At 42.0% G+C, this 16,187-nt stretch overlaps 1 protein-coding gene across 1 annotated transcript; it reads left to right on the top strand.

Annotated features, from left to right (window-relative positions):
• Window positions 1–320: 320 nt before the first annotated feature.
• Window positions 321–14,949, top strand: Ccdc181 (coiled-coil domain containing 181). Its single transcript, XM_038350213.1, has 6 exons — window positions 321–426; window positions 2,746–2,886; window positions 4,090–5,037; window positions 6,949–7,095; window positions 14,027–14,181; window positions 14,787–14,949. The coding sequence occupies exons 2-6, from the start codon at window positions 2,770–2,772 to the stop codon at window positions 14,947–14,949; spliced, it is 1,530 nt and encodes a 509-aa protein (XP_038206141.1). The 5' UTR covers window positions 321–426; window positions 2,746–2,769.
• The last annotated feature ends 1,238 nt before the right edge of the window (window positions 14,950–16,187 follow it).

The following is a 16,187-nucleotide window of genomic DNA, read 5'->3' as shown; positions in this document are numbered from 1 at the left end:
AGTAAAAATTTGATTTTTTTAAACTGAGGATCAAAACAGCAATTAACAATTTGCTATTTTTTAAAAATATTAACTTGAGAAAATGAAAACCGAAATGCACTTTTATAAGTTTTGGCAACAAATTCAAAATCTGTCGAGTTATAGAAAATCCACGCCCGAGGCAGTAGTCCTCCGCCAGGCCCTAGGGCGGCGTGAAAACCGCAATGATGTGTGGATTCCTGGTCTGGGAAACCCTGGCGTGACGTGGGGTGCGGGTGTTCGCGGGGTGCGCTCTGCGGCTGCGCACGAACCTACGGAGCCTCAGTAGTGGGATGCCCGGATGAAGACCGAAGAGACGCGCCGTTGCCATGGCAGCCGGCTGCTGGTTGCATCAGGAGCCAGCCCCGGGGTGTCACCCTTGCCTCATCAGAACTTAGAAAAGGAGAGGTAAGCTCCTGCGGCTATCTCTCTGCCCCCAGCCGCTGCATCTTCTACAGGCAGGAGGGCACTTGGCGGGAGAGGAGGGAACGAGGACGCAGATTCTGATGGGAGGACTAGGAAGAGGATAAAACGTCTGGGTTAGCGGGGAGGTGAGGTAGGTGAAGCTCTCGAGATAAGCTGTCTTTCCAAGATAAGCCCCAGGATCTCCCCAGCCTGGCACAGCATCGCTGCAGCCCTGCGCAAGGGGAACCCCTCAGAGAGTGGCTTAGACGCCAGCTCTGCGCTTCTGTCACATTATACCCCCTTCTCAAAGTTCTTGATTGTGAAAGGTGACTTGCATGGAAAAAAAAAAAATCACTCCTGAATGTTAGCTTCTACACATGGAATGCTAGCCATTTAGTTGGTGCCAATTTAGGATGCTCAATACGAATTCAAATCATTACCTAATTTTATTAAATATTGGTGTCAGAACTTGTAACTGATTGCAATTTAAAAAAATATTTCATCCTACCACAGTCTTAATCAGAATGCATCAGGTAGGATGGACCTGATGGTTTCATAATATTGTGAGGTTTTGCTTAACTGCTTTTAAAAATAATTTTTGCTAAATGCTTATTTTATGTGAAAAAGCTTTCTCATTGCTGTTTTCTGGGTTCCTGGTGATTCAACAAGGATTGCTTAAAATCCTTGTTATATAGGGCAAGACTGAGCCCGAAGTATCAGATTAATGCCCTTTTCAGTATTTTTAATCTGGGAATAAAGTTGTCAGCATAACGTGCATATATATCTATATCATCTCTATCTCTATCTCTATCTGCACACTGAGGTCTTTAGACACCTACCCACTCATGAATTTTCACAGACTTAAGAGCAAAGAATTCATTTCTACTGCAGTTCACTATTGAGGGTGGATCTGGCCTGAACCACTTTCGTAGATTTTTATTGATGATAAACTTTAAATGTGTGAAATTCGCAGTAATAAAGTAGGAAATGCTAAGTCATTCGGTTCACGGAAGGTATCATTGTATTCCAGTATGTACCGTGCGTGTCATATGGACCTTGTCCTGGTGATGATGATTAGAAAACTGGAGGTTTGAATACCCTGTGACTCATTTGAAAAGCGTAAGGGACTTGGCAACAAGAGCTCCTGCTTTATGTTGTTTGTTGACACAAGAGCCGGTGGCTGTGTTTCTTTTGGAGTTAGAGAAATTCAACTACATTTCAGATTTGATGCAACTTCATCTAATTCTCATTCATCTTCCCTATGCCTTTTTCTTTTAACTTACATTTGTATGACTTTAATAGCTCCTAATATGTCTGATATATTTTTATTTGTTATATTGATTCTGGTTTTGAATTTAGCATTTTAGATTTCATATAGGTAATATTTTTTTTCTAAGTCATGATGTATAAAAGTCTTTGTTTAATAGCTCAGAGGTATGAACTATTTCATGCTTGTTAGTTATGAGTTCAGAGCTATTATAAAACTCAGGGAAAACATTGAGGAGTTAATTCTACAGACATTTTCTTCTAATAATAAATTAAACATCTTAATAAATTTAAGTACCCCTTCTGTGAAAAGCAAGTTGATTATACCAAGGCATAATGAGTGTGGAGAAACAGCATTTTGTATATATTTTTGAATGCAAAAATATTTTTGTATGCCTTTTGTGTTATAGCAATTTTATTTTATTCTGTGTTATTCATAGTGCCCTTATTTTAAAATAGCAGAGAGGTAGATTGTTAAGTAATTTAACCTGTCTTGAAAGTGGATGTTGGCTCATCCAAGTCACCTCAAAATGTTATTGCCCTCAACTTCTCATTGAGAAGTTATTGAAGCCTTATCTTTGAGTTTGTCAAGAAAGCCTGTTTTATATTTTTAGCTTAAAGGAATGTGAAAATTAAATATATGGAAAGAGTACAATTAATATTTTAGAAATGATTATTATCCAGTTAGCTGACTCCTTCTTTATCCAAATAGCTAAGAACTAAACCTCAGCACAAAGCCCAAACTGCATCATTCGCTGCTGCAGTTTTGCTGATTGGCTGGGGATGGGGAAAATCCCTTTCTAAGCCTCTATCTTCTTATCTACCGCAGAAATCTTACAGCTTGGGGGTGGGAGAACTGGAGGAGGTGAAGGCATTGTTAGAAATGTCTGCCATGGAAATGTGTTGCCATTGAGGGGTGTGCACAAACACACTTAGCCGGAACACTTCCTGTTACACGTTTCTATGTGGTAATTAGCTTACCTGTGACACTGATCTCTGTCCCCATGCCACCTCTAAACTGGCTAAACACGCACCTTTATCTTTTAAATCTTACAGCATTGTTCATTGACAAGTGGAAAAATGGATGAAAGTAAATCAGTAGATTCAAAAGAAAGTGGGGAATATGAGGATGACTTTGAGAAGGACCTGGAGTGGTTGATCAATGATAAGGAAAAAAGTAATGGCGGCATAATAGAGGTATGTGTAAACCACGAATAGTGCATGACAGTCACATTTGGAAAGTGATTTGCCACCTGGAAGGTTTTCCATTAATGGTATCGCAGTTAAACTTCACAATGTTTTCTTGATGTGTATTGACTAAATACCATTATCCCTGTCTGGGAGATAAGAAGTGGAGACATCAGAGGATTTAAATTCTGTGCCTTAAAGCTTGGGTGAATGAGAATGAGAATTAAAATGCATTTAACAAAGCTCAAGTGATAATGAAATTTTAATCTAAATAAATAATTAACATGATTTTATACATCAAAGGTGAAAGCCTGAAAAAATCATGTGTTTATACTTTTAATATAAATAAATCCTTTAAAAATATAATCTTCCAGCTAATAACTGAAACTTTAAGACAGAATTAGTGCTTCGGAGTAATGAAGATAGAGGAATAAAATAAAGGATTGATCTGAGACACACACACACACACACACACACACACACACACTTGGAGAAGTACATTACCCAGGATGCTGTGCTATTGTTCCGATATATGGAAGGGAAAGTCAGGAAACGTGAACCTTCCCCAGCTGTTCCTGGTGCTAGTGTGCTCTTGAGTGTGCACATCCACGCACACCCAGCACATATATTTATATATAATTAGTGTCAATAAATGATAATGTAACAAAGAATATGGCTGGATATCAAATGAGGTGACTTTAGAAGGACAGCAATAAGAATAGTTATTCAGATTTGAGGGAATTAACGGGGAGAGTTTGAAGAAATGAAGGCAGTGGGTTTTCTAGACTCAACACCATCTTGATTTGTTACATGGTAAAGTCATAAATAAAGCAGAATATTTGGGGAAAAGGCAAAAGTGAAGCATTTCTGAGGTGAATTTCATGCATCATATTAGAAGTGTCCAGAAGGAGTGGAGGCAGAGCTCTCCTGAGAGGCGAGGTGGAAGCAATGTCTTACAGCTGAAGCAGCTCCAGATGGGACGCATAGGGTTAAAGAGGTAGAACGTGATAATGAGGACTCGTTGTATTTTTCTGAGGTGCTCAAACGTATGGCTTATAATATTACGAGTAAAGTGTAAGCCACAAGCACTTAAATTCCCCTGTGTATAAAATAAACCACATGAACAGAAAAAAATCCATTTCAATTATCCCCCAAATAAATGAACAGAATCTCAATTGTACTGGTAAGTAGAGTCTCATGTCTCTTTTAAAGATGGCTTGCAAGAAGGAAGACGATCTTGACCAGGAATTAAAAGAGGATGAATCAGAAACAGAACACAGCCAACTGCTCTCTGATCCAGATAAACCTGTAAAGGACGAGGCCTCACTCCGAAGAAATGACTTTATTTCCGTCCCAAGCATTCAGCCGCTGGATCCCATATCAGACTCAGACAGTGAGAACTCCTTCCAGGACTTCAAACCGGAAAACCAGAGAGAGCTGGAGGAAGACGAGGACGAGGAAGTAAGGAGATATATTATGGAGAAAATTATAGAGGCGAACAAGATCCTACAGAATCAAGAGCCAGTGAACGATAAAAGGGAGCGAAAACTGAAGTTCAAGGACAAGTTAGTTGATTTAGAAGTCCCGCCGTTAGAAGACAGTGACGCTTGCAAAGCTTTCTCAGAAAACGAAAACAATATGTCTGGGAAACTCTCTCAGCTATGCATTTCTGGTGAACTGGGACAAGAGAAAGTGCTCCTGTCAGTTCCTGACGGCAGCTGTGAAGAAAACGATAGAAAGATATTGGTAGAGAGAGACGGGAAGTTTGAACTTATGAATTTACAAGACATCGAGAGTCAGGGATTTCTGCCTCCCATTAGTAGTGCTAATAGTACCGACAATGAAAACCCCCAGTTGCCGCTCAGGTCTCCCACCCCATCTGCTGGTGGAGTCAAGAAAGAAGAGCCTGTGGCAAAGGTTCACACTGTGGCTCTCTCCTCACCAGAAGAGCCACTGGCTCAAGTCCCTCAGCCACCACCCAACCCCAAGATTCGTCCAAGCTCTGCTGTCAACCCAGATCTAAATAAAAGAAGCAGGAGATCTAATCACAGGATACAGTCTGCCAATGTCTCTCCAGTTACCTCAACGTATTGTCTGTCGCCTCGGCAGAAAGAACTCCAAAAGCAGCTAGAACGGAAGAGAGAAAAGCTGAAGAGGGAGGTAAGGAGGAAAGCCAGTCGGCATTTGTGTTGAAGGAGGAGTGTATTTTTTTATGTTTTATCAGTGACACAAGGCAGGGATTTACTTATTTACTTTACTGTTGTTAAATCGCTGGCATAAGTGTTGAAAGTGTGTCTGCAGGTGTGTGTGTGTGTGTGTGTGTGCATGTGTGTGTGTGTGTGTGTGTGTGTGTAACATTGTCACCACCTTGATCCTTTCTCATAAACAACAAAAAAGATGGTAGAACATCTACATTAGAGCCAGACAAGATTTCAGAAATGACACTGTCATTTTAAGGGTGACCCTTGAAGGCAGGTTATAGGAGATAGGTGAGAATCAAATCTTACATGGCAAAAGGAAGGCACCAAGTAGAGGCAACGGGCTAACTTGCATTATCGTTATTTTATCTGTGTGCACTTCCTATATCTCCTGTGTCTACAATTTCTTGATTTCGGGGATTTTAGTTTTAGACCGAGAGTGGAGCTTGGCTGAGGACGGAGCTCAATGGTGGAGCAGTGTCTAGCATGCCCCACTACTGGGGAAGGGAGAGTGGAGCCCGATATCCTTAATAAAATGCTTCCCAATGCCACCTGAAATCTCACATGACGAGAATAGCAAGGAAGAAGTCAAATGCCACAGCCACACTGACACTGCACGATCACAGAGATTCTGGCTCGTATCTAACTTGTCGCTTGGTGCCGTTCCTACTACACTCTGTTCTTATCCTCTCCGTGACTGCCTTACAGATCTACAGAATGGATGTAAGTAGCTTCCTTCAGGTTTTGATAGCTTCTTTTTATAACAGTTAGATGAGCAATCCAGATACAATTTCATTTTTCCTTAATAGTTAACCAAGTCTCTAAGTGAGCTTCTGATAGCAACAAAAATACTAGTTTAGGAACATCAATGACCTGGAAAACATTTTAATAAAAAAAATTCAAACACCTATAAAATAACATAACTCTTGTATCCTTATCAGAAGACTCAAATTTTGGCATATTTTCTCTGTTTCCTGTTTTTTTTTAAGCTCAGTTATTGCTTTAATTTTAGTATTTTGCTGCTCTGAGAATAGAACCAAGGTTGCTAGGAGCATTCCGTCAACTAGCTACATTCCCACCATTGGTGAAAGAGTTTTTAAATTGAGCATTCCGTCAACTAGCTACATTCCCACCATTGGTGAAAGTGTTGTTTTTTTTTTTGTTTTGTTTTTTGTTTTTTTTTTTTTTTTTTGGTTTTTCGAGACAGGGTTTCTCTGTGGCTTTAGAGCCTGTCCTGGAACTAGCTCTTGTAGACCAGGCTGGTCTCGAACTCACAGAGATCCGCCTGCCTCTGCCTCCCGAGTGCTGGGATTAAAGGCGTGCGCCACCATCGCCCGGCTGGTGAAAGTGTTTTTAAATTGAGCATTCCGTCTACTAGCTACATTCCCACCATTGGTGAAAGTGTTTTTAAAACAGGGCATCTGCCACATTCTTTGTTGTCTGTATGTATTTCCCACACATTTCTGAGTAAAGTATTTTATTTCACAACTGCATACCTTCATCACAATTAATTTAACAATGAAAACGCTCAGGCAGTTGATAGTGCTTCTAAAATGTGCTGTTGTTTGTGTTTAAGTAACTTAGTTAATTGGTACCAAAAGTAACCTAAGAGCTGACAGACGATACATAGCATTCTCAGTGGCCTGTAAGGAACACCATGTAACCCTATAGGTGCCTGGCTTAACTGCCTTACAGAACTTCATTTTTCCTCTTCAGGGAATTAGAGGCCCACCCTATGTGTGAAAGAGAGAAATTTTCATTTGGAAAGTTTTGAGGCGGGGAATCCTAGTTTCAGAACTCAAATGGCTCTATTTGACTCAACATATGGCTTCATGAACTTTCCACTAACACCTTTTCATGATCCCCCTCCCAGGAAGAACAACGCAAAATAGAGGAAGAGAATGAGAAGAAGAAAGAGAACGAGATGGTGTTCAAAGCATGGCTGCAGAAGAAAAGAGAGCAGGTCATCGAGATGCGGAGAGTCCAGCGGGCAAAGCAGATCGAAGACATGAACAGCAGGGTGAGAGACGTCGTCCCCTGTGAGACCCAGCGTCAGATACCAAAGGGAGTCAGGAGGAGGACACGGGGATCCAAGCCTAGCTCAGCAGAAGTTGCCCTGTGCACGGACGGCTCCGTCGTTTCCTCAAAGCCTGGCAAAAGTCAGATTATTCTAACTGTATTCCAACTTGCCTAGCCCAGAAAATACAAGTTATTAATTCACATTTCAAGGTGTTTTAATCATAACATTCAAAGTGGATGAATATACATCCATTTCTGCTTACAAACCTACAGACTAGCATCGCTTTAGAGTTGTCAGAAATCAAATTTAAAAAATGCCAAATTTTTAATTTGTTTAACTGATGTGTCTGAGTGTTTTGTCTACATATATGTTTGTGCACCGTGTGTGTGCCCGGTACCTGAGGGCGTCAGAAGAGGACATTGTATGCCCTAGAACTGGAGTTACAGACAGCTGTGAGTTGCCATGAGGGCTGAACCCAGGTCCTCTGGGAAAGCAGCCAAGGCTCTTAACCAGTGAGTCATCTCTCCAGCTCCACAAAATTAATTTAAAAAATGAAATGCAGGGGCTGCAAGACTGGCTCAGCTTTTAAGAGCCCCGCCTACTCTTTCAGAGCACCCAAGTTTATTCCCGTCACCCACAGGGGGTGGTTTCCAGCCACCTGTAACTCCTGCTCCAGGGGATCAGATGCCAGGCCTTGGGCACCCACAGATACACGTGCAAACACAAAAATGAATAAGAATGAAATCATACCATATATTATTTTTAATTTTTACCTATTTTATTTTTAAAAGTTCATTATGTGGTTGCGTTCACTTCATCGTGGACATCTTTCTAGGCCTTTATTTTAACTCTCTAGCTTCTAGTCCATTCTTAACTAACCTGTTCCTCATGTAGGATTAGATAGGTTTCAATATTTTCAATATTCAGTATCTCTGTGCTTCAGTAATGCTGCACATTATATGAGGAACATTAAACGACTACAAGGAAGTTCCTTCAGAGTAAAATTTAAAGCTTTTGAATGTTCAGATAATTAATGTTTGCGACGTGTAATCAGGCACCTAAGTTTAAAACAATTTCTATTTCCTGTGCTAGTGAGTGATATATTTTCCACAGTTTACTTACCACAGTTTAGTTAACATCATGTGTGATTTATCTTCTTAGTTTGTCTTGACGTTAGTACTATCCATTCTTGTGAGTGTACAGGTTTGTGTTTGTGATATAGTAAAAAAAAAAAGATATGAATACTGGTTTCATCCTTGGTTCTTGCCCAGAGCTGCTAAAATCCTGTGCTGCTCCTGGAAGAGCAGGGATGCTAAGTGGGTCTTTTTTTCTAGTATTTGGTTTTGTTGTAGTATTTGGTTTTTGATTCTGGTTGCTGGCAGGGAGTACCTCATCCCTGAGGGGTTTCTGAGCCATGAGTGTCTGGTTCTAAAGGAACAACTCTGGAGGAGAGCTGATGTCTAGAAACACTAAGTCATGATCAGGACTTGGAACTTCCTGTTCCTCCTCAAGGATAGGAAGTGGGGAGGGAGAGGCTAACCTGGGCTAATCCATAAACCTTCTATGAAGCCTTCAACAGATTCCTGACCCCAGGGGTTTGAAGAGCTGCCTGGTTTGGTAAATTGGGCACTGCTGTTCCATGGAGCAGATCTGGGAACTTCGAGCCCCTTCCCATTTGCCTTTTTCAGTGAACTCCATTCTTCTGCCTTCTTTATTCTTGTGCGTGTGTAAGAGAGGGTATCTGCAGGAATATATGTGTACCACATGTGTGCCTAGTACCCAGGAAGGCCATGAGAGGTCATCAAATTCCCTGGAACTGGCATTATAGGTGGTTGTGAATTACCACACTGGTCCAGGTAACTGAACCTGGGTCTTCTGTAAGGGCAGCACTATCTCTGACCTAATAGCCCCACTTCTTACATTCTTTCTGTTGTTTTTTGGTTTTATTCTGTTTCTTTTTAAACAGCCTTGCCATATAGCCCAGGCTAGCTTCTGTGCAATAAGAGTGCCTAGCAGATCTTTTAACTTGTGAAGAACTTGGTTTCTTTCTGCCTCATCTCCCCAGTGCTAGTCTACAGATGTGGCCCACTCACACCCAGCCACATTCCTTTGTAAAGGTTTGTGTGTGCTGCAGGGGTGGGGTGGCTGTGCTCACAGCCGTCTTGCAGAGGTCAGAATGCAGCTTTTGCGAGCCAGTTCTTTCTTTCCACCTTGTGGGTGCCTGGCATAGACCTCAGATAGTTAGACTTGGCAACAGACTCCATTACCCACTGAGACATCTAGCCACTCCTATATCCTTTAGTAACACGGTGAACCCTGAAGGGTAAGTTCTTCCCTGAGTTCTGTGAATTTCTCTAGTAAATTCATTGATCTGAAGGAAAAGGTCATGTACACTTATGCAGCTGGTCAGTCGGAATTACGGATCAAAATCAGTTTTATTTTTCTCATTGAGTTTTATATTAAGGGTTTTGATTCTTTACCCATTATATCTGCTATAAATATTTTTCTAGTCTTGTAATATTTTATTACATACTGCTTATTACATTTGTCGGTTTCAGCTCTTAAGATTCAAGGGATGTGCAGTATCTTTGTAGTCTATTTACTGAGGAATCAAGACATTGAATTTGAGAGTTATCAAAGAGCAGTGTTTGTTGATTTCAGTTATTTTGTGGTGGTAGTGTAAGTTTTTAATCTCCTTTTTATTTGCTGGTCTAGGATCATTTATTCCCAGTTTGCTTGCATGTAGTTAACCTCTTTAGGTTGGAGTTTTCTTTCTAGCACCTTCTGTAGGGTTGGATTTATAAATAGATACTGCTTAAATTTGATTTTTATTATGGAATGTCTTTTGTTTTGTTTTTCAAGACAGGGTTTCTCTGTGTAGCTTTGGAGTCTGTTTTGGCACTACCTCTGTAGACCAGGCTGGTCTTAAACTCACAGAAATCTGCCTGCCTCTGACTCCCGAGTGCAAGGATTAAAGGCGTGTGCCACCACCACCTGGCTGGAATGTCTTTCTTATCTATTATGATTGACAGTTTTGCTGGGTATAGTAGTCTGATCTTAGAGTCTTTGGCACATCTGTCCAGGACCTTCTGGCTGTTAGGGTCTGCATTGAGACAGCTATAATTTTAATATGTTTGCCTTTATATATTACTTTTTTCTTTGCAGCTTTTAATATTTATTTTTTGTTCTGTACATTTAGTGATTATTATATGCCATGGGGACTTTTTCTGGTCCGGTCTATTTAGTGTTCTGTATGCTTCTTGTACTTTGATAGGCACTTCTTTCTTTAGGTTAGGGATTTTTTTTACTTTTATGTTTTGTTAGAAATGTTTTCTGTACCTTTGACCTAGGTTTCTTCTCCTTTCTCTATCCAGATTATTCATAGAATTGGTCTTTACATAGTGTCACAGATTTATAGGATGGTTTATGCCTGCAGTTTCTTAGATTTAACGTTTTCTTTGATTAAGGTATCTGTTTCTTCTATCTTGTTTTCAATGCCTGAGACTGTCTCTTTCATCTTTTGTATTCTGTTGGTGATGTTTGCCCCTGAGGTCCATGTTAGAGTTCCTAAATTTTTATTTTCAGTTTTTTCTCAATTTGGGTTTTTTTCATTTCACTCCACTGTTTTTGTAGATTTAATAGATTATTCACGTCTTCTTTAAGGACCTCTAACATATCCATAAAGGCTATGTTGAAGTTCTTGTCTTGTGCTTCTTCTATATTGTATTTCTCAGGGCCTGTTGTAGTAGGGTGGCGAGGCTGTAGTGGAGACATATTGTCCTGGCTGTCACCGATCATGTTTTCACACTTCTATCTAGGCATCTGGGTTTGGGAAAATTGAAATGCTCAGTGCTGACATCTGGTCTTGTCTTGGTTGGACGGGTGTTTCACTCCTGGCTTCTGTTGCCCTCTCTGGTTCTGAGGAGAGTGTGGTGGCCATGGGTAGTCTGGTAGGAAATGCTTCTGAGGTTCTGCCATGTGTGGTCCCTGGGGGTTCAGGTAGGAAGGATGTGTTTCTAGGTATTGGGAGTTGGCATTAGGAATGGATATGTGCTGGGGTGGGGGAGCTGAGGGGCGCAAAGGAGAGAGGAAAGCAGGATGTGCCACCAAGACCTGCCTAGTCCCCCAGAAATGGAGGTAAAGAGGAAGGAGAGGCTAACAAAGTTGGTCTGCTACAGAGCTGGAGATAAGACTGGGGGATTGGATCTGGAGGAGAGGAGGGAGACTGTAGGTCTGAGGATAACCCATCTGCTTCCCTGGCCTGCATGACTGATGGGTTCTCAGGCAATACCTTGTGAGTTGGTGACCTAGACAGAGGGATGGGGTGGTGAAGAAGATCTTGTGTGATCCTCTAGAGATAGGGCAGAGAAGAAGGGGAAGCCTTGGGTGGTGGTCTGCTACAGAGCTAGGGGTGAGACTGAGGGTTGGATCTGGAGGAGAGGAGGGAGAGGTGAAAATACGCAGTCAGCTGAGCTGCTTCCCTGGCTAGCATTGCTCCTCAAAGTTTATTTTCCTCAGGGCTGATGAGATAACTCAGTAGCTGAGAACACCAGCTGCTCTTTTAGAGAACTTAGGTTCAACTCTCTGCACCCACACATGCCTTACATTTGCTTGTGACCTCAGCTCCACGATGTCCAATGCCTCTGGTCTGTACAGGCACTGCACACACACACACACACACACACACACACACACACACACACACACACCGGTGCATACACACATTTGCTTGTGACTTCAGCTCCACAGTGTCTGATGCCTCTGGTCTCTACAAGCACTATGGACACACATACCCAAACACAGACGTGTACACACACACACAGTTTGAAATAATAAAAAGGGATTCCTAAAAATTGTTTTACTAAAAATTCCATAAAAGGCTAATTAGAAGTTTCAAAATTACTACAAATATTGATACTTTTAGTATTTATATTGTTAGAGCAAAACTTCAGTGTCCCAGTTGAAAAAACAGTAAAGGAATGGATAGAAAGTTCCCTACAGGTGACCATAGCAGATGAAAAATCAAAGAAATGCTAAGTTGCTATGTATCCACTGTAGCAGTTTTTCTGCTTGCTTTTTGGATGGCACATGCTGTCTCGTGTACAGGAATAGAGTCCCAACCAAAACAGGGATATTCTGCCTTCCAGAGCACATGGAGGACGGGGTTCTTAACATTTGAAAATCTCTAGAGGGTGGGGCGGTGGCTCAGCACCTGAGAGTGCTTGCTACTGCTGTAGTGCCCCAGAGTGGGGCTCCTTGCCCTCGGGTCAGTTGGCTCACAACAGCCCATAACTCCTGCTCTAGGGAATCCAATGCCGTCTGTGATTCACAGGCACCTGCACACATATTCACACACACACACACACACACGAGTAAAAAATAAATATTAAAAATTTTGGAATATAAAATAAAATGTTAAGTGATAAATACTATGAAAAAAGAGATATGCAAAATCATGAGTGTGTGTGTGTGTGTGTGTGTGTGTACATTCAGCAATAATTAGTTTAGTTTTTCAAGGATTAATTTTCACTTTATGGGTTTGGGTATTTTGCCTCCATGTATGTCTGAGTGCCACAAATGCTCAGTGCTGGTGAAGGCCAGAAGGGGCCAGTGAATGCCCAGGAACTGGAGATAGAGATGGTTGTGAGCTATCGTGTGGGTTCTGGGAGCTGAGCCTGGGTCCTCTGGAAGAGCTTGGCAGTGCTCTTAACTGCAGGGTCATCTCTCCAGTCCCAATAATTAGTTTTGAAGATGTACCTAGCAGTTAAGTATCTTCTGACAGTGCTGTTAAAACTGAAGAATGTAGAATTTAAGGAAAGGGTTAACACAGTGTTGAATTGCACATTAATAATCTGTGCTCCATGGAATGTCCAGGAACTACTCCAAAGCCCACAACCCATTCCATTCTTAATTTTAGATGATTGTATCTTTGGGCAAAAGTATTTCATTAGGCAAAGAATTCACTTTGAAAACCAAGCCGTTACTTTCTCTGTTAGTTGATTTCTCAGTAAGACTATTTGTAGCTGTGCTGGGGGTGGATCTCAGGACACTGAGCATGCCACCCAAAGGCTCCTAAGCTCCACTCCCCATTTGCCCCAATAGGATGTGTGGTAGTTTGAATGTGATTAGCCCCCCATAATCACATAGGGAGTGACACTATTAAGAGGTGTGGTTTTGTTCAAGTGTTTGATGGGGAACTTCAGCCAATCACATTCCGTTTAGGGTGTGTCCACCTGGGGCCACAAAAAAAAAACAGATAAAACATCTAGGTGCGCTTGCCTCTGCCCCCTTTTGTTCCCTGCGCTCCTGGATTGCTGGAACCCTGGTTTTGTAAGTTTTCCTTTCTTCCGTTTATTAAAGCTAAATATTTTATATTAAGCTAGTCTGGTTAATTATGACTACTGATCGACCACGCCCCTTCAAGTGGGTATGGCCTTCTTGGAGGAAATGTGTCACTGTAGGGGCAGACTTTGAAGTTTCCTATGCTCAGGATACTGCCCAGTGTGTCAGTCAACTTCCTGTTGCCTGCAAGATGTAGGACTCTCAGCTACCCCAGGTGTGCATGCTGCCATGTACCTGCCATAATGATACTGAACTGAACCTCGAAACTGTAAGCCACCCCAATTAAGTGTTTTCTTTATAAGAGCTGCTATAAGAGCTGCGGTGGCCATGATGTCGCTTCCAAGCTATGAAAACCCTAACCAAGACAGGATGAGAGAAAAGAGATGGGCCAGGGCTGCTTCCTTCCAGAGCACGATCAGGGCTGGTGGAGGAAACAGTGCATTTGAGTTGGGTGCTAGGAATGCACCTTGAAGTTGGTGTTCTGCAGACATTGAATGGGCACCTGCCATCTTGTAGAACTTCATTAGGGCTTTAAGAGGTAATATTAGTTCATCTAAATTAAGCAAATCTTGTGTTTTTTCCTACTCAGCAGTTGAACCGAGACCCGCAAGCGGCCTTCCGATTATGGCTTAAGAAAAAGCACGAGGAGCAGATGAGAGAAAGGAAGACAGAGGAGCTCAGGAAGCAGGAGGAGTGTTTGTTCTTCCTGAGAGGAACAGAGGGCCGTGAGAGGGCCTTTAAACAGTATGTCACCGCGCCTTCACAGTGTGGAAAAGCCAGCACGGTCTCTCTTCTGTTATTTGTATCCTCTGTGGTCCTGAGAGTTCCGACCCCACTTCAGAGCGTTAGCCTCTGGGAAGGTTGAAGACTGCAGTGAAGGCTGACTCCACTTGTACCAAGTTCCTCCCTCCCTTCTCCCTCCCTCCCTCTCCTCTCTCCATACTTCCCCCTTCCTCCCTCCTTCATTTCTTCCTTCTCTTCCTGTCTATATCTTTCTAAACCTTTTATTAGAAAAGGAAAAGTAAATGTGCATTGAGGACAAGGACGATCATTTCATCATCCAAAAATCTAACCATGATTATTAGCACTAGAATACCTGTCTTCTAAATATTTCTTTGCAAACTTATTCACAAGAAAATAGACACTGTTGTTGGGTGGTGGCATTTGATCCCAAGTATAAACTTCCTTCTTGAGTGAGCCTGGGAAATAAGCCTGAAATATTTAGTTACTACTTTAGCAATTTTGTCTTTTGACCCCATTTCATTATTAAAAATGTTAATTTTGTATGTTTATAGATGAGAAGCTTACAATATGATAGTCACCAAATCTGACCATGCCTCTTTCTACAGGTGGCTCAGAAGAAAACAGATAGAAAAAATAGCTGAGCAACAGGCTGTCAAAGAGAGAGCTAGGCAGCTCCGGCTGGAAGCACGGCGCTCCAAGCAGCTACAGAGCAACCTGTACAACATGTCCGAAGCCAAGTCTTTCCGCTTTACTGACCATTACAACTGAAGCTGTCTGGGAAAGCCTGTATTGGAAGCTGCTGTCACCAGAGTTTTGGATGTCATTTCCCATGGAGCCTGTGTCTCGACAATACTCTAAATTACAGAGTGGGATTTGTCTTTTCGTAATGCTGATGGTGAATTTTTATTGTCTTCACACTAACACAAAATAAACGTCTCTCACAGTGTTGAATGTGTTGTGCTGCCTTGTAGTCTGTTCAGCAAACTGAACAACGAAGGGACTCTGTGTTCTACCTCTAAACTGTATGAACATTGCTACCCAGACAGCCAGAAGGAAGGCATGCATTTCCATTCCTAGTTCCTGCGATCATCTAAAATATTGCAATAGAGGGACAGCAACATGACTGTCGATAAAGTCACTTGTCACCAAGTCTGATGACCTGAGTTCAATCCCTGGACTCCACGTGGTGGAGAACTAGCTCCTGCCAGCTGTCCTCTGACCACCACATACACAGGGGAGCACACGTCCCACGTCCCCACCACAAAAGAGCTGTCCTCTGACCACTACATACACAGGGGAGCACACGTCCCACGTCCCCACCACAAAAGAGCTGTCCTCTGACCACCACATACACAGGGGAGCACACGTCCCACGTCCCTACCACAAAAGAGCTGTCCTCTGACCTCCACATACACAGGGGAGCACACGTCCCACATCCCCACCACAAAATAAGTAAATGTAATAAACATTTAAATCTCTCAGTAGAACACGCCAGAAGGCTTAAAGAATGACAAGTGTCAATCCAGGCTTTATACAAAATTCTGTTTGTCAAAGTTGAAGTTTAGTGCTGGTGACTTAGAGTGTAGAGCGAGTATCACCTGTCAGTACCATAGAAAGGCAACAACATAGCTTTTCTACACTTAATTCTACTTTGTGCATAAAATATGTCTAATAGTGTTTTAAAAGTCACTGTGAATGCTTTACATAATACAATCCTATGACCTCCATTTGACTAACGTGTGTGTGCGCACACACATGCATTCATTCACATAACCTTTGTATTTTACAATTGGAAAATGCAGAGAGGGTGGTTTATTCCTGTATCTGCTTGATTTTGGGGGGGATATAGGGTTTTTGTAGCCTATGTCGGCCTTGAACTTAGAGCCCTCCCGCCTCTTCTTTAAGTACTGGTGTTACAGGTGTGGACCACTGTGCCTTGTGCCTATCTCAACTTTTGTATCACGTCACGCAGAATTATGTTTCACTGCAACTGGTTTGCCATTCAT

The sequence above is a fragment of the Arvicola amphibius genome, chromosome 12 (genome assembly GCF_903992535.2).
Source record: "Arvicola amphibius chromosome 12, mArvAmp1.2, whole genome shotgun sequence".
In the NCBI taxonomy this organism is placed as follows: domain Eukaryota; kingdom Metazoa; phylum Chordata; class Mammalia; order Rodentia; family Cricetidae; genus Arvicola; species Arvicola amphibius.
The sequence above is the reverse complement of the archived record's forward strand: the minus strand, read 5'-3'. Positions and strand labels throughout refer to the sequence as shown.